An 18284-nucleotide genomic window follows, 5' to 3' on the forward strand; every position below is an offset into this window, starting at 1 on the left:
TGGGTACTACAGTCTGTGACAGAAAATTGTCTGTGCAGGTCTACGCCCTTGTATAGCCCCCATATGACGGTACCTCTCGATATTCGGTATTTTGATGATGTTAGTGACTTTCTTCACCGGATTTTTTTCAAATTTGGCATTATAAGTTCCGAATTTTTGCTACAGCCTAAGACAGAAAATTGTCTGTGCAGCTGCACGTCTTCATATAGCTCCCATGTAACGGGACCTCCTGAAATTCGGTATTTTGTTAATTTTGGCGACATTATACACCGGAATTGTTTCAAATTTGGGATTTGAATTTCGTAATCTGTACTTCAACCTATGACGTAAATTTTTCTTTGTAGGTCCACGTCTTCGTATAGGCCCCATATAACGGCGCCTCCCGATATTCGGTATTTGATGATTATAGCGACAGTTTTCACCGGAATTGTTTCAAATTTGTTATTTGAAGTTCGTAATGAATACTACAGCCTATGACAAAGAATTGGATGTACAGGTCCATGCCTTCGTATAGCCCCCATATAACGGTACCTCCCTATATTCGGTGTTTTCATGATATTAGCGACATTATTTACCGGAATTGTTTCAAATTTCGGATTTGAAGTTCGTAATGGGTACTATAACCTATGACGGAAAATTGTCTGTGCAGGTCCACGTCTTCGTATAGTCCCCATGTAACGGTGCCGCCCTGTACTTATTTTTTTGATGATTTTAACGACATTATTCACCGGAATTTTTTCAAATTTGGTATTTGAAGTTCGTAATGGATACTACAGCCTAAGACAGAAAATTGTCTGTGCAGGTTCACGTCTTCGTATAGTCTCCATATCACGGTACCTCCCGGTATTCGGTACTTTGATAATTTTTAGCGACATTATTCACCGGAATTGTTTCCAATTTGGTATTTGAAGTTCGTAATGGATACTACAGCCTGTGGCGGAAAATTGTCTATTCAGTTCCACGTCTTCGTATATCCCCCAATGTAATGGCACCTCCCAATATTCGGTATTTTGATGATTTAAGCGACGTTTTTCACCGGATTTATTTCAAATTTCGTATTTGAAATTCGTAATGGGTACTTCAACCTATGACAGAAAATTGTCTGTGCAGGTCCACGTCTTCGTATAACCCCCATATAACGGTACCTCCCTTTATTCGGTACTTTGATGAATCGAATCGTTTCAATTTTGGTATTTGAAATTCGTAATGGATACTACAGCCTATAATAGAACATTGTCTGTGCAGATCCACGTTTTTGTATAGCCACCCATATAACGGCACCTCCCTATGTTCGGTATTTTGATGATTTTAGCAACATTATTCACCGGAATTGTTTCAAATTTGGTATTTGAAGTTCGAAATGAGTACTGCAACATATGACGAAAATTTGTCAATGCAGGTCCACGTCTTCTTATAGCTTCCATATAACGGCACCTCCCGATATTGGGTATTTTGATGATATTAGCGACATTCTTCACCGGAATTGTTTCCAATTTGGTATTTGAAGTTCGTAATGGTTACTACAGCCTGTGACAGAAAATTGTCCGTGCAGGTCCACGTCTTCGTATAGCCCCCATATAACGGTACCCCCCAATATTCGGTATTTTAATAATTTTAGCGACATGATTCACCAGATTTGTTTTAAATTTGGTATTTTAAGTTCCCAATGGGCAAAGTTCTGAAGTTCGCAAAATTCAATAAAATTTATTTAGGTTTTCTTAATTAAAGGTACAACACAATTAGACTAATGACTTTTTGAGCTTAGTTTGCTTTCACGTTTGCGGTCCCTGGAGGTCTGGGGTTGGTCATAGCTTTGCCCAGCCTCTAAGGCCTCATCCATTGGCCGACGATGGTGATGATGGTGGTGGTGATGATGATGATGGTGACGATGGGCTCGTTCTGGTTCAGGCTGGTCGGGTTCGGGTTCAGGTTGTGGCTCTGGTTCGGGCTCCTGTTCGGGTTCCGGTTCTGGAGCCGCAGCTGCTTCCTCATGATGACGATGATGATGTTTCTTGGGTTTCACCTCTGTCTGTATGGCCTTATCGGCAATGGGTATTTCCGATTTACGCATTATGGCCAAGGGTCGGGGCATCGGAGGTGGTGCCACCAATATCAATTGCTGTTGTGTGGCCGTTTCTATTTCCTTGTCAGCTTTTTCCGATTTAATGGATTTTATGGAAAACATGGAACCAATTTTTCTTAACTTCTCATGTACCGAAGAGCGCACAGTTTCGGGTATGGAACTTTTCATGGATTTCATGCTCTGGGAAACGGAAAGGCCAACCGATTTCAGGGATTTCGAGTGCGATGATGATGATGACGAGGAGGAAGAGGAAGATGATGAAGAGGATTTATCACTGGAATCGGCAGAGCTGGCATGTACCGGTTTCGTGGTTATCCAAAATTTCAAAGCAAACAGCGTTTCCACTTTCAGGGCCTCCATTAGGGTTATCTGGAAAATAAAGAAAATAAATTTAATTTTCTTTGGAAAAAAATCCAATTCTCATTACCTTCTCATCCACTGCCACGGACTTCACATTCCACAAAAACTCCACAATGCCAATACAGAAGGCACACACCAAACCCAGACCCAGGACCAAGAACACACCACCCACACTCTCAATATCCAATTCAGCCGTGTCACTAGAGGCAGCCTCTCCCTTTTCACATTTGCCACCGCCATGCATTTCCTTCCACCATTTTCGTTTCAATTCCGTCAGGGTACCGGCCTCGCCCAGTTTCAATACCGCTCCACTGATCTGTTTACGATAGGGGGAATCTGAAAAAATACAAAATTTGAAAATCTCATAATTCAATTTCCCCAACCTCCAAAACTCACTAAAAGGCATTGCAATGCCATAGGTCTTGTAATCCAGCCATCCACCGATTTGGGTCAAATTACACTTCCTCTCCACAATGTATTCCAAGCCGGTGGATTCCATTAGATAGGCATACAACCGTTTGCCTTTCAGCACACGTTCCACTCCCTCATCATTGCTGCGGGTAAACACCGTCATATCCGATTCCATGGCCGCCCACATGCGTTGGTAGGTGGTAAAATTTGATTCCTGGCAAAATTGGGATTTAAAGTGATTTGAATCGAAGGGGGTAGGATGTAATTTTCTTACCTTAAAAAAGTTCATGGTACTGCCACCCATAACGGCCCCATATTTGATTTTGTTTTGGGCTGCCAAATCTTCGGCAGATTTAATGGAAGAACTCATGCGGGACATGGTCAAAAAGGCAGCCAAGTTGGCGGTATAGGAATTCAACATCATAAGGGCAAAGAACCACCAGATGGCGGTGACCAGGCGGGTGGAGGAGGCCCTAGAAAGCAAGAGAAGAAAAAATATTCATAAAAAAATATTTTTTAAAAAATCCACGTTTCGACCAATTTTGGAAAAATATTTTTAAATAATTTTTTTGGATTTTTTTTTTAAATCCACGTTTCGACTAATTTTGGAAAAATATTTTTTAATATTTTTTTTGGATTTTTTTTTAAATCCACAACTAATTTTGGAAAAATATATTTTAATATTTTTTTTTTAAATAATTTTTAAAAAATCCGCGTTTCGACCTATTTTGTAAAAATATTTTTAAATAATTTTTTTGGATTTTTTTTTTAAATCCGCGTTTCGACTAATTTTGGAAAAATATTTTTTAATAATTTTTTTTGGAAAATATTTTTAAAAAAAACCACGTTTCGACCAATTTTGGAAAAATACTTTTTTAAATCCACGTTTCGACCAATTTTGGAAAAATACTTTTTTTAAATCCACGTTTCGACCAATTTTGGAAAAATATTTTTTAAAAAATCCACGTTTCGACCAATTTTGGAAATTTTTTTTTAAAAAATGCACGTCCGACCAATTTTATAAAAAATATTTTTCAACAAAATCCAAGTTTCTATCAATTTTTGAAAAATATTTTTTTTAAAAATCTACGTTTTAACAATTTTTCCACGTTTAGACCAATTTTGGATTCTTTTAAATCCACCTTTAGACCAATTTTGGATTTCTTTTTAAATCCACGTTTAGACCAATTTTGGATTTCTTTTTAAATCCACGTTTAGACCAATTTTGGATTTTTTTTAAATCCACGTTTAGACCAATTTTGGATTTCTTTTTAAATCCACGTTTAGACCAATTTTGGATTTTTTTTTAAATCCACGTTTAGACCAATTTTTATTTTTTTTAAATCCACGTTTAGACAAATTTTGTTTTTTTTTTAAATCGTTTAGACCAATTTTGAATTTTTTTAAATCGTTTAGACCAATTTTGGATTTTTTTAAATCCAAGTTTAGACCAATTTTGGTTTTTTTTAAATCCACGTTTAGACCAATTTTGGATTTTTTTAAATCCACGTTTCGACCAATTTTGGATTTTTTAAATCCACGTTTCGACCAATTTTGGATTTTTTTAAATCCACGTTTGGACCAATTTTGGATTTTTTTTAAATCCACGTTTAGACCAATTTTGGATTTTTTTAAATCCACGTTTAGACCAATTTTGGATTTTTTTTAAATCTACGTTTAGACCAATTTTGGATTTTTTTTTAAATCCACGTTTAGACCAATTTTGGATTCTTTTAAATCCACGTTTAGACCAATTTTGGATTCTTTTAATTCCACCTTTAGATCAATTTTGGATTCTTTTAATTCCACGTTTAGACCAATTTTGAATTTTTTTAAATCCACGTTTAGACCAATTTTGGATTTTTTTAAATCCACGTTTAGACCAATTTTGAATTTTTTTAAATCCACGTTTAGATCAATTTTGGATTCTTTTAAATCCACGTTTAGACCAATTTTGGATTTTTTTAAATCCACGTTTAGACCATTTTTGGATTTTTTTAAATCCACGTTTAGACCAATTTTGGATTTTTTAAATCCACATTTAGACCAATTTTATGTTTTTTAAATCCACATTTAGACCAATTTTGGATTTTTTAAATACACGTTTAGACCAATTTTGGATTTTTTAAATCCACGTTTCGACCAATTTTGGAAAAATATTTTTTAAAAAAAATTCACGTTTTGTTAGGACTTGGAAAAATATTTTTTTTTAAATCCACGTTTTGTTATGAATGGAAAATATTTTTTTTTTAAAAATCCACGTTTTGTTAGGAATTGGAAAAATATTTTTTTTTAAATCCACGTTTTGTTATGAATGGAAAATATTTTTTTTTAAAAAATCCACGTTTTGTTAGGAATTGGAAAAATATTTTTTTTAAATCCACGTTATGTTAGGACTTGCAAAAATATTTTTTAAGAAATCCACGTTTTGTAAGTACTTGGAAAAATATTTTTTAAAAAAAATCACGTTTTGTTAGGACTTGAAAAAATATTAAAAAAAAATCCACGTTTTGTTTAGACTTGGAAAAATATTTTTTAAAAAATCTACGTCTTGTTAGGACTTGGAAAAATATTTTTTAAAAAATCCACGTTTTGTTAGGACTTGGAAAAATATTCTTTCAAAAAATCCATGTTTCATTAGGACTAGAAAAATATTCTTTTAAAAAATCTATGTTTCGTTAGGAATTAAAAAAATCCACGTTTTGTTTGGACTTGGAAAAATATTTTTTAAAAAATCCACGTTTTGTTAGGACTTGGAAAAATATTTTTTTTTTAAATCCACGTTATGTTAGGACTTGCAAAAATATTTTTTAAGAAATCCACGTTTTGTAAGTATTTGGAAAAATATATTTTAAAAAAAATCACGTTTTGTTAGGACTTGAAAAAATATTAAAAAAAAACCACGTTTTGTTTGGACTTGGAAAAATATTTTTTAAAAAATCGACGATTCATGGAAAAAATATTTTTTTAAAAAATCCACGTTTTGTTTGGACTTGGAAAAATATTTTTTAAAAAATCGACGATTCATGGAAAAAATATTTTTTAAAAAATCGACGATTCATGGAAAAAATATTTTTTAAAAAATCCACGTTTTGTCAAAACTTGAAAAATATTTTTTTTAAAAAATCTATGTTTTGTCAAATTTAGGAAAAATTATTTTTTAAAAAATCCACGTTTTGTTAGGACTTGGAAAAATATTTTTTAAAAATCCGCGTTTTGTTAGGACTTGAAAAAATTATTTTTTAAAAAATCCACGTTTTGTTAGAACTTGGAAAAATATTTTTTAAAAAACCCAAGTTTTGTCAAGTTTTGAAAAAAAATATTTTTAAAAAATCCTCGTTTTGTTAGGACTTGGAAAAAAATTTTGTTAAAAATCCATGTTTTGTTAGGACTTCGAAAAATATTTTTTAAAAAATCCACGTTTTGTTAGGTCTTGGAAAAATATTTTTTAATAAATCAACGTTTTGTCAAATTTAGGAAAAATAATTTTTTTAAAAAATCCACGTTTTGTCAAATTTAGGAAAAATAGTTTTTTTTCTTTTAAATCTACGTTTTGTCAAAACTTGAAAAATATTTTTCTTAAAAAGTCCACATTTTTCCAAATTTTGTAAAAATACCCTTAAAAAAATCCTCTTGATACTCACTTCGGTAAAATATCACATCCCTGACCCATAATGGAACCCATCGTCAGCCACGTTGTATTCGTTATGGTCCATAGATTTTCATATTCTTCGGGTTCTTTGCAGGGATGGGGATTTTCCCAATCTTCAGGTGCCATGCGTGCCAAAAAGAAAAGCAGCAACGATACCCCCAAGTATCCGGTGGCCATATACACCCAAACATCCTTGGAAAATGGTAACAAAAACGAAAAGAGGTTGGCCGGTTGGACCTCCGGCTTCATGTAGAGAATACTGATGCCCAGCGTCATAAAGGGCGGCGTAAAATCGACGGCCTTGCGGCGTGCCGAAGTCATGGTCAGGTCGCAAATACCCAAATCGGCGTTCTGAAGGGGAGAAAAGAGAGAGAACTTAGGTTGGTGATTGAGATAAATTATGCTTGTACTTACGCCATCTAGTAGCTGCCCCACCAAACCATCCCATTTCTGTGTTTGTTTATTAAAGCCACCATATCGGCCATCTGGCGCCAAATGAAATTCATATTTGAAATTTAAAAGCCTGGCAATATGATCAATGAGATCCAAGCTATAGCCTTCATAGCGTGCATTGCCCTCCAAGATTTCGCCGTCCTTGGCCTCCCTGGAAGATACAAATGAAAAAAAAATATTAAAGAGAGTCTTCAGTAACTTTCCAGAACAAATTTATGCCCATACGATATCCGTCAACAATTGTAGATTTCGTACTGGCTTCTCGTGAGATCATCTTGAAAAATGTTTCACCTGACATCCTCGTGTGACTTTTGAATAATTTCGGAAACTCACCTCTCCATAAGAAACGGCGCTCCCAGCCGGGAGGTGATAATAAATGTTTTATTTTGTAGTTTGGCTCCCACCCGCTGGTCGCTGTCATCGTCGGCGCCCAACAGACCAAAACCATTGACAGGATCCCAGGTTGATAAATCGAGTAGACCCGTTTGGGTTACCTCCATGCAACGAAGAGTGAAAAAGCTTCTCTGGCCATATTGGTTGAAATCAATGCGACCGGTATAGGCTTCATCAGAACGCTGTAACAAAGGAAGAGGATATTTGAGGTTATGTTATTAAATGTGGGATTGGAGAGATTTTTAAAAGGCCAATCAGGACTTTTAAAGAAAAAATTTCAAAGCCTAGTAAGGCGTAGATTTTAAAAGAATGGTTTTCTTCAAAGCCTAGAAAGGCGTGGATTTTTAAAGAATATTTTTTCAAGGCCTAGCAAAGCGTGGATTTTTAAAGAATATTTTTTTCAAGGCCTAGCAAAGCGTGGATTTTTAAAGAATATTTTTTTCAAGGCCTAGCAAAGCGTGGATTTTTAAAGAGTATTTTTTTCAAGGCCTAGCAAAGCGTGGATTTTTAAAGAATATTTTTTTCAAGGCCTAGCAAAGCGTGGATTTTTAAAGAATATTTTTTTCAAGGCCTAGCAAAGCGTGGATTTTTAAAGATTATTTTTTTCAAGGCCTAGCAAAGCGTGGATTTTTAAAGAATATTTTTTTCAAGGCCTAGCAAAGCGTGGATTTTTAAAGAATATTTTTTTCAAGGCCTAGCAAAGCGTGGATTTTTAAAGAATATTTTTTTCAAGGCCTAGTAAAGCGTGGATTTTTAAAGAATATTTTTTTCAAGGCCTAGCAAAGCGTGGATTTTTAAAGAATATTTTTTTCAAGGCCTAGCAAAGCGTGGATTTTTAAAGAGTATTTTTTTCAAGGCCTAGCAAAGCGTGGATTTTTAAAGAATATTTTTTTCAAGGCCTAGCAAAGCGTGGATTTTTAAAGAATATTTTTTTCAAGGCCTAGCAAAGCGTGGATTTTTAAAGATTATTTTTTTCAAGGCCTAGCAAAGCGATGATTTTTAAAGATTATTTTTTTCAAGGCCTAGCAAAGCGTGGATTTTTAAAGATTATTTTTTTCAAGGCCTAGCAAAGCGTGGATTTTTAAAGAATATTTTTTTCAAGGCCTAGCAAAGCGTGGATTTTTAAAGAATATTTTTTTCAAGGCCTAGCAAAGCGTGGATTTTTAAAGAGTATTTTTTCAAGGCCTAGCAAAGCGTGGATTTTTAAAGAGTATTTTTTTCAAGGCCTAGCAAAGCGTGGATTTTTAAAGAATATTTTTTTCAAGGCCTAGTAAAGCGTGGATTTTTAAAGAATATTTTTTTCAAGGCCTAGCAAAGCGTGGATTTTTAAAGATTATTTTTTTCAAGGCCTAGCAAAGCGTGGATTTTTAAAGAATATTTTTTTCAAGGCCTAGCAAAGCGTGGATTTTTAAAGAATATTTTTTTCAAGGCCTAGTAAAGCGTGGATTTTTAAAGAATATTTTTTTCAAGGCCTAGCAAAGCGTGGATTTTTAAAGAATATTTTTTTCAAGGCCTAGCAAAGCGTGGATTTTTAAAGAATATTTTTTTCAAGGCCTAGCAAAGCGTGGATTTTTAAAGAATATTTTTTTCAAGGCCTAGTAAAGCGTGGATTTTTAAAGAATATTTTTTTCAAGGCCTAGCAAAGCGTGGATTTTTAAAGAATATTTTTTTCAAGGCCTAGCAAAGCGTGGATTTTTAAAGAATATTTTTTTCAAGGCCTAGCAAAGCGTGGATTTTTAAAGAATATTTTTTTCAAGGCCTAGCAAAGCGTGGATTTTTAAAGAATATTTTTTTCAAGGCCTAGCAAAGCGTGGATTTTTAAAGAATATTTTTTTTCAAGGCCTAGCAAAGCGTGGATTTTTAAAGAATATTTTTTTCAAGGCCTAGCAAAGCGTGGATTTTTAAAGAATATTTTTTTCAAGGCCTAGCAAAGCGTGGATTTTTAAAGAATATTTTTTTCAAGGCCTAGCAAAGCGTGGATTTTTAAAGAATATTTTTTTCAAGGCCTAGCAAAGCGTGGATTTTTAAAGAATATTTTTTTCAAGGCCTAGCAAAGCGTGGATTTTTAAAGAATATTTTTTTCAAGGCCTAGCAAAGCGTGGATTTTTAAAGAATATTTTTTTCAAGGCCTAGCAAAGCGTGGATTTTTAAAGAATATTTTTTTCAAGGCCTAGCAAAGCGTGGATTTTTAAAGAATATTTTTTCAAGGCCTAGCAAAGCGTGGATTTTTAAAGAATATTTTTTTCAAGGCCTAGCAAAGCGTGGATTTTTAAGGAATATTTTTTTCAAGGCCTAGCAAAGCGTGGATTTTTAAAGAATATTTTTTTCAAGGCCTAGCAAAGCGTGGATTTTTAAAGAATATTTTTTTCAAGGCCTAGCAAAGCGTGGATTTTTAAAGAATATTTTTTTCAAGGCCTAGCAAAGCGTGGATTTTTAAAGAATATTTTTTTCAAGGCCTAGCAAAGCGTGGATTTTTAAAGAATATTTTTTTCAAGGCCTAGCAAAGCGTGGATTTTTAAAGAATATTTTTTTCAAGGCCTAGCAAAGCGTGGATTTTTAAAGAATATTTTTTTCAAGGCCTAGCAAAGCGTGGATTTTTAAAGAATATTTTTTTCAAGGCCTAGCAAAGCGTGGATTTTTAAAGAATATTTTTTTCAAGGCCTAGCAAAGCGTGGATTTTTAAAGAATATTTTTTTCAAGGCCTAGCAAAGCGTCGATTTTTAAAGAATATTTTTTTCAAGGCCTAGCAAAGCGTGGATTTTTAAAGAATATTTTTTCAAGGCCTAGTAAAGCGTGGATTTTTAAAGAATATTTTTTTCAAGGCCTAGCAAAGCGTCGATTTTTAAAGAATATTTTTTTCAAGGCCTAGCAAAGCGTGGATTTTTAAAGAATATTTTTTTCAAGGCCTAGTAAAGCGTGGATTTTTAAAGAATATTTTTTTCAAGGCCTAGCAAAGCGTGGATTTTTAAAGAAAAAATTTCAAAGCCTAGCAAGGCTTGTTCACAGATATAAAATTGGTAGATTTTTTTTTCAAAATGGCCCTACTCACCGCCTTTATGAACTCCAAAATCCTTCTCCCCTGCTGCCATGGCCTGTTTCTTCGACAAGCAATTTCCGGGGGATTTAGCTCCTCTACAATTTCCAGCTCGGCCAAGCCTTTTACAAAAATCCACACAGCATCGCTGAGCAGAACCATGTTGGTCTAAAAATATCAACTTCATTACATAACCCTCTGCTTATTTTTTCCCCTCAAAACAAACCTTAATTTGCGTTACATCCACCCGATAAAAATTACCCTCTCGCTTTTCACGCTCCTCCCAATCTCTCACCAAATTTCGCAGTTGATAATCCGTGGGATCCATAAGGCGAATTGTGGTTATATTTGCTCCAACATTTTGGATTTCTTGCATATCCAAGGTATGGGTGTCCAGGGTGGGTATGAAAATGCTCTGGAAAAGAGATTTTTTTTTTAAATTCCCTATTTAAAAGTTCCAAAACCCCTACTGACCTGATATTCCCCCAACATTTTCAGTTCATCGGCCTGCCTTAGAATCTCCATGATTTTATCCAGAGAACAGTGTAAAATCATACAATTATCCGTGGAGGTCTTGATGCTCTTCAAAAACGGCCTATAGTCCGAGTCATCGGGTAGCTGTTTAACCGTGGTGGGATTGCTGCTCGGCTCTCCGATTTGTAAGATGTCCTGTATTTGTTGTAATTCTGGAAGATTTTTAAAATTTCAAATGATTTTAAATTCTTTTTTGGATTTTTAAGGGATCTAACCTTTTTCCGACTCATATACCACGGTAAAGGAACGCCAACCAAAACTTTGCACCGTCTCCGAGAGACCTTGTGAGAACTGCAAATTATATGGATGCAGATTCAGGGACATGCTTCGTAGGGGTTTCTCGTCCAAGGCCTCGCTGGGCGACCAGTCAAAGGTGAAATGCGGTATTTCCAGGGTGTGGCAAATCGAGGCAACAATATCTAAAAATAAATAAAATTGATGGAGAAAATATTGTATATTATGCCTGCAGGACTTTTGGTATTAAAAATGGGTCATGTAGGTCCACGTTTTGGTATAGCCCCCATATCATGGTACCTCCCTATATTCGGTATTTTGGGGATTAAAGCGACATTATTAACCGGAATTGTTTCAAATTTGGTATATGAAGGTCGTAATGGATACTACAGCCTGTGCCAGAAAATTACCTATGCAGGTCGACTTCTTCGTATAGCCCTCATATAGCGGCACCTCCCGATATTCGGTATTTTGGATGATTTTAGCGACATTATTCACCGGAATTGTTTCAAATTTGGTATTTGAAGTTCGTAATGGATACTACAGCCTGAGACAGAAAATTGTCTGTGCAGGTCCACGTTTTGGTATAGCCCCCATATAACTGTAGCTCCCGATATTCGGCACTTTGTTGATTTTAGCGTCATTATTCACCGGAATTGCTTCAAATTTGGTATTTGAAGTTCGTTATAGATACTACAGCCTGTGATAGAAAATTGTCTGTGCAGGTCCACGTCTTCGTATAGCCCCCATATAAGTGTACCTCCCGATATTCGGTATTTTGCTGATTTTAGCGACATTATTCACCGGAATTGCTTCAAATTTGGTATATGAAGGTCGAAATGGATACTACAGCCTATGACAGAAAATTATCTGCGCAGGTCTAGGTCTTCGTATAGCCCCCATATAAGTGTACCTCCCGATATTCGGAATTTTGCTGATTTTAGCGACATTATTTACGGCAATTGTTTCAAATTTGGTATTTGGAGTTCGTAAGGGATGTTACAGCCTGAGACAGAAAATTGTCTGTGCAGGTTCACGTCTTCGAATACCCCCCTTTTCACGGCACCTCCCGATTTTCGGTATTTTGATGATTTTTGCGACATTATTCACCGGAAATGTTTCAAATTTGGTATTTGAAGTTCGTAAGGGATGTTACAGCCTATGACAAAAAATTATCTGCGCAGGTCCCCACATCTTCGTATAGCCCCCATATAACGTCTCCTCCCGATATTCCCAAATTCGTTCCATTTTTTTATTATTCTCTGATATTTTAAAAAATTGGTCCTCAAAAATCTACGATTCACTCTCAAATACTTTATAATAGTATTTTCATTGTGTCTCACCCGAACCACTGCCCTGTATGGGTCCAAATATGGCAATGACATTCTGTGAAATTAAATTGCAGGCTGAAATGGAAAAACAAATTAGTCATATTTTTTCGGAAAAAAAATTGGGAGGTGGTGACCTACCCGCCTTCTCTACCAAAAAACTATCCTCGGCATTGGCATAGACCACAACACCCTCCAACTCAAAGCTGCGTTCATTTATGTTCGATCTATCGATGGCCGAGAGAAATGCAATTTCCAAGTCGTCTCGGGGTGCATCCAAAATTATGCCTTAAGGGAAAAAAATTTTCAATTTTTTTTAGAAATTTTCCGAAAAACACAGAACTTACCTATGTTAAATTTCGGTTTGGCCTTGACCAAATTTGCAAATATTAAATACAACAGGAATTTGTAGATCTGCATTTTGTGGGGTATTTTTTGAGGGCCACAATGGGGGGTTATATTTTCTCAACCTTTTTTTAAATTAATTTTTTTACTAATTTTTTAGAATTTCCATTTTTATGAAAATAAATTTTTATGATGATGTAAACGTTTTCTTTTTCACTTCGAAAAAAATTCTTGCGGCATGACTTGCAGCTGTGACCAGATAATCGAAATAATGTTGCCTCGTCTAAGGCCTAAATTTAAATGAATTTTTTGTTTTGTCTTGATTATGTTTTTGTCTTGATCACCCAAAATTAATTGACAAAATGCACTTAAAGAAAGAATTGAGAAGAAAAAAATCGAAATACACCAAAGGAGAAATGTGGAGGAAAAAACATGAAACAATGACCCAGAAATTCGGCATTATTTTGGTGGTGTGGCCAAATGGTGTGTGTGCCACAAGAAAAAACCCTTTTTGTTGTGATCAGCATATTCTAAATAAGCAGAAGCAACAAGAATGCAAAAAACATTTTTCAAATTGGCCGGGGTCCAAAAATCCACCTACCTCCCAACCCCACCCCACCCCTCATACCTGATCCTGTTGACAAACAAACATAATTTATTTCTCAGTTTTATTCAAATTCAAGAGCGAGCGAGAGAGAGAAGGAGAGAGAGAGAGCCGTCCCACCTGGTACTTTTCAAATCTTTTTCCGTATGACATGATCGTAGAACACCACATGCCCATACCGCTCCGAGAAATGCATTGACCGCGTACAATTTTTACTATATTCCGGTTTATCGATATCGACACAGACCTTCTTGTGATCACCTTTGTGCATGAAAATCAACCCGTAGTGGACATCATGTTGCACCAGATAATTATCCGATTCATTGTACAGCACCAGGCCCTTGTGCCAGTCGAAAAAGCTCAGATCGGTGGTTTTGGGTCTTAGTTTTAGGCGCTCGCCAAAGATGGCCGCCCAATCGGTGCAATTTTCCTCTTGCAGATTTGCCTGGTGTAAACTTTGCTCATAGTCAATGTAACCGGATATTTCGAAACCGGTTTTCAAGCGGTGTTTTATGAATATGATTGTCTGCAGAGAGAGAAGGAAGGGAAACAAATAAAAATTATTTGAAAAGATCTGACATCAAAGTGGATTTTTTTAAATATTTTTTCAAGGACGAAATAAACATGGATTTTTTAAAAATATTTTTTCAAGGACAAAATAAACGTGGATTTTTTTAAAATATTTTTTCAATGACCAAATAACGTGGATTTTTTAAAAATATTTTTTAAAGACCAAATAAACGCGGATTTTTTAAAAATATTTTGTTCAAGCCTCACACATAGACGTGGATTTTTTAAAAATATTTTTTCAAGCATCACATATTAACGTGGATTTTTTTAAAAATATTTTTTCAAGCATCACATATAAACGTGGATTTTTTAAAAATATTTTTTCAAGCACCACATATAAACGTGGATTTTTTAAAAATATTTTTGTAAGCAACACATATAAAAGTGGATTTTTTAAAATTATTTTTTCAAGTACCAATTATAAACTTGGATTTTTTAAAAATATTTTTTCAAGTACCAATTATAAACGTAGATTTTTTAAAAATATTTTTTCAAGCACCACATATAAACGTGGATTTTTTTAAAAATATTTTTTTAAGTACCACATATAAACGTGGATTTTTTAAAAATATTTTTTCAAATACCAATTATAAACGTGGATTTTTTAAAAATATTTTTTCAAGTACTAATTATAAACGTGGATTTTTTAAAAATATTTTTTCAAGTACTAATTATAAACGTGGATTTTTTTAAAAATATTTTTTCAAGTACCAATTATAAATGCGGATTTTTTAAAAATATTTTTTCAAGTACCAATTATAAACGTGGATTTTTTAAAAATATTTTTTCAAGTTCCTTATATAAACGTGGATTTTTTAAAAATATTTTTTCAAGTTCCTTATATAAACGTGGATTTTTTAAAAATATTTTTTCAAGTTCCTTATATAAACGTGGATTTTTTAAAAATATTTTTTCAAGTTCCTTATATAAACGTGGATTTTTTAAAAATATTTTTTCAAGTTCCTTATATAAACGTGGATTTTTTAAAAATATTTTTTCAAGTTTCTTATATAAACGTGGATTTTTTAAAAATATTTTTTCAAGTTCCTTATATAAACGTGGATTTTTTAAAAATATTTTTTCAAGTTCCTTATATAAACGTGGATTTTTAAAAAATATTTTTTCAAGTTCCTTATATAAACGTGTATTTTTTAAAAATATTTTTTCAAGTTCCTTATATAAACGTGGATTTTTTAAAAATATTTTTTCAAGTTCTTTATATAAACGTGGATTTTTTAAAAATATTTTTTTCGAGTACCAATTATAAACCGGGATTTTTTAAAAATATTTTTTTCGAGTACCAATTATAAACCGGGATTTTTTAAAAATATTTTTTCTAGTACCAATTATAAACGTGGATTTTTTAAAAATATTTTTTCTAGTACCAATTATAAACGTGGATTTTTTAAAAATATTTTGTCAAGTACCAATTATAAACGTGGATTTTTTAAAAATATGTTTTCAAGTACCAACTATAAACGTGGATTTTTTAAAAATATTTTTTTTCAAGTACCAATTTTAAACGTGGATTTTTTAAAAATATTTTTTCAAGTTCCTTATATAAACGTGGATTTTTTAAAAATATTTTTTCAAGTTCCTTATATAAACGTGGATTTTTTAAAAATATTTTTTCAAGTTCCTTATATAAACGTGGATTTTTAAAAAATATTATTTCAAGTTCCTTATATAAACGTGGATTTTTTAAAAATATTTTTTCAAGTTCCTTATATAAACGTGGATTTTTTAAAAATATTTTTCAAGTTCCTTATATAAACGTGGATTTTTTAAAAATATTTTTTCAAGTTCCTTATATAAACGTGGATTTTTTAAAAATATTTTTTCAAGTTCCTTATATAAACGTGGATTTTTTAAAAATATTTTTTCAAGTTCCTTATATAAACGTGGATTTTTTAAAAATATTTTTCAAGTTCTTTATATAAACGTGGATTTTTTAAAAATATTTTTTTCGAGTACCAATTATAAACCGGGATTTTTTAAAAATATTTTTTTCGAGTACCAATTATAAACCGGGATTTTTTAAAAATATTTTTTCTAGTACCAATTATAAACGTGGATTTTTTAAAAATATTTTTTCTAGTACCAATTATAAACGTTGATTTTTTAAAAATATTTTGTCAAGTACCAATTATAAACGTGGATTTTTTAAAAATATTTTTTCAAGTACCAACTATAAACGTGGATTTTTTAAAAATATTTTTTCAAGTACCAACTATAAACGTGGATTTTTTAAAAATATTTTTTTTCAAGTACCAATTTTAAACGTGGATTTTTTAAAAATATTTTTTCAAGTTCCTTATATAAACGTGGATTTTTTAAAAATATTTTTTCAAGTTCCTTATATAAACGTGGATTTTTTAAAAATATTTTTTCAAGTTCCTTATATAAACGTGGATTTTTAAAAAATATTTTTTCAAGTTCCTTATATAAACGTGGATTTTTTAAAAATATTTTTTCAAGTTCCTTATATAAACGTGGATTTTTTAAAAATATTTTTTCAAGTTCCTTATATAAACGTGGATTTTTTAAAAATATTTTTTCAAGTTCCTTATATAAACGTGGATTTTTTAAAAATATTTTTTCAAGTTCCTTATATAAACGTGGATTTTTAAAAATATTTTTTCAAGTTCCTTATATAAACGTGGATTTTTTAAAAATATTTTTTCAAGTTCCTTATATAAACGTGGATTTTTTAAAAATATTTTTTCAAGTTCCTTATATAAACGTGGATTTTTTAAAAATATTTTTTCAAGTTCCTTATATAAACGTGGATTTTTTAAAAATATTTTTTCAAGTTCCTTATATAAACGTGGATTTTTTAAAAATATTTTTTCAAGTTCCTTATATAAACGTGGATTTTTTAAAAATATTTTTTCAAGTTCCTTATATAAACGTGGATTTTTTAAAAATATTTTTCAAGTTCCTTATATAAACGTGGATTTTTTAAAAATATTTTTTCAAGTTCCTTATATAAACGTGGATTTTTTAAAAATATTTTTTCAAGTTCCTTATATAAACGTGTATTTTTTAAAAATATTTTTTCTAGTACCAATTATAAACGTGGATTTTTTAAAAATATTTTTTCTAGTACCAATTATAAACGTGGATTTTTTAAAAATATTTTTTCTAGTACCAATTATAAACGTGGATTTTTTAAAAATATTTTTTCTAGTACCAATTATAAACCGGGATTTTTTTAAAATATTTTTTTCGAGTACCAATTATAAACCGGGATTTTTTTAAAATGTTTTTTTCGAGTACCAATTATAAACCGGGATTTTTTAAAAATATTTTTTCTAGTACCAATTATAAACGTGGATTTTTTAAAAATATTTTTTCTAGTACCAATTATAAACGTGGATTTTTTAAAAATATTTTTTCTAGTACCAATTATAAACGTGGATTTTTTAAAAATATTTTTTCTAGTACCAATTATAAACGTGGATTTTTTAAAAATATTTTTCTAGTACCAATTATAAACGTGGATTTTTTAAAAATATTTTTTCTAGTACCAATTATAAACGTGGATTTTTTAAAAATATTTTTTCTAGTACCAATTATAAACGTGGATTTTTTAAAAATATTTTTTCTAGTACCAATTATAAACGTGGATTTTTTAAAAATATTTTATCCTTACCGATATCATTTTCTGTGCATTCGGCCTCTCCCGATTGGCCATTTCGATTAGCACCGGATCTTGTGATTTCATGCCATCACTAAAAAAGATAGTTGATTTCTTGATGGGCCACAGCGATTCTTGGACAGCGGCCTTATGCTGTTGGAATTGTTCCGGTGTATATATGTCGGTGGGCGAACGATAACCCAACTCCACGAGCATGCGACAAAAGCGTACATTTCGTATAAAACGTATATCGCTGCGCGTTACAAATGTATCCAAATAATCCTCATATCCGGGGCAGTCCAAGAGGAACATATCCTGGGCTATTGTACCGGTCATTGTGGGGAAAATTCAATTTTTTGAGAGGGAAATAAAAATTAAAAATCTAATTTAAAATTTTATTATTTTGCTTTGAATGACTTTTTTGAAAGCAATGCCGTAGGACAGGGGGGTACATTTTAATCGACAATAAAATAATGATTCATGTTGGTACTTCATTGAAGCCCTATTAAATTTGCCATATGTCTTCCCTATTAACACCTACTGATCTTGTATCTAAGGAATATAATTTTAATATCCCGGTAAAAAAGCCAAAGTCAATGAATTATTGGTTTCTTCCGAAATCTCTCTCTCCTAATTACCACCC

The 18284-nt window shown here is 32.3% G+C and overlaps 2 protein-coding genes across 2 annotated transcripts; both read right to left on the reverse strand.

Annotated features, from left to right (window-relative positions):
* Positions 1–1731: 1731 nt before the first annotated feature.
* Positions 1732–13172, reverse strand: LOC101892984 (glutamate receptor ionotropic, kainate 2). Its single transcript, XM_059126085.1, has 14 exons — positions 12830–13172; positions 12624–12770; positions 12498–12560; positions 11136–11339; positions 10861–11072; positions 10613–10801; positions 10402–10554; positions 7293–7534; positions 6921–7110; positions 6499–6857; positions 3129–3327; positions 2840–3068; positions 2511–2779; positions 1732–2452 (listed from the first exon to the last, which is right to left on the reverse strand). The coding sequence occupies exons 1-14, from the start codon at positions 12900–12902 to the stop codon at positions 1745–1747; spliced, it is 3237 nt and encodes a 1078-aa protein (XP_058982068.1). The 5' UTR covers positions 12903–13172; the 3' UTR covers positions 1732–1744.
* A 309-nt stretch (positions 13173–13481) lies between these two features.
* Positions 13482–18062, reverse strand: LOC101896460 (cilia- and flagella-associated protein 299-like). The gene is made up of 2 exons (XM_059126088.1): positions 17657–18062; positions 13482–13957 (listed from the first exon to the last, which is right to left on the reverse strand). Exons 1-2 carry the CDS (start codon positions 17975–17977, stop codon positions 13562–13564), a joined length of 717 nt encoding a protein of 238 aa, XP_058982071.1. The 5' UTR covers positions 17978–18062; the 3' UTR covers positions 13482–13561.
* Between the last annotated feature and the right edge of the window lie 222 nt (positions 18063–18284).

The sequence above is a fragment of the Musca domestica genome, unplaced genomic scaffold (assembly GCF_030504385.1).
Source record: "Musca domestica strain aabys unplaced genomic scaffold, Musca_domestica.polishedcontigs.V.1.1 366, whole genome shotgun sequence".
Taxonomy (NCBI): Eukaryota; Metazoa; Arthropoda; class Insecta; order Diptera; family Muscidae; genus Musca; species Musca domestica.

Coding starts and splice junctions, on each gene's coding strand:
- LOC101896460 (XM_059126088.1), bottom strand. CDS start 17,977: ATGACCGGTACAATAGCCCAGGATATGTTCCTCTTGGACTGCCCCGGA. Junction 13,958..17,656: donor ATGCACAGAAAATGATATCG/GTAAGGATAAAA, acceptor CTCTCTCTGCAG/ACAATCATATTCATAAAACA.
- LOC101892984 (XM_059126085.1), bottom strand. CDS start 12,902: ATGCAGATCTACAAATTCCTGTTGTATTTAATATTTGCAAATTTGGTC. Junction 11,340..12,497: donor CATACAGGGCAGTGGTTCGG/GTGAGACACAAT, acceptor ATTTATTTTTAG/ATATTGTTGCCTCGATTTGC. Junction 11,073..11,135: donor GGTATATGAGTCGGAAAAAG/GTTAGATCCCTT, acceptor AAAATCTTCCAG/AATTACAACAAATACAGGAC.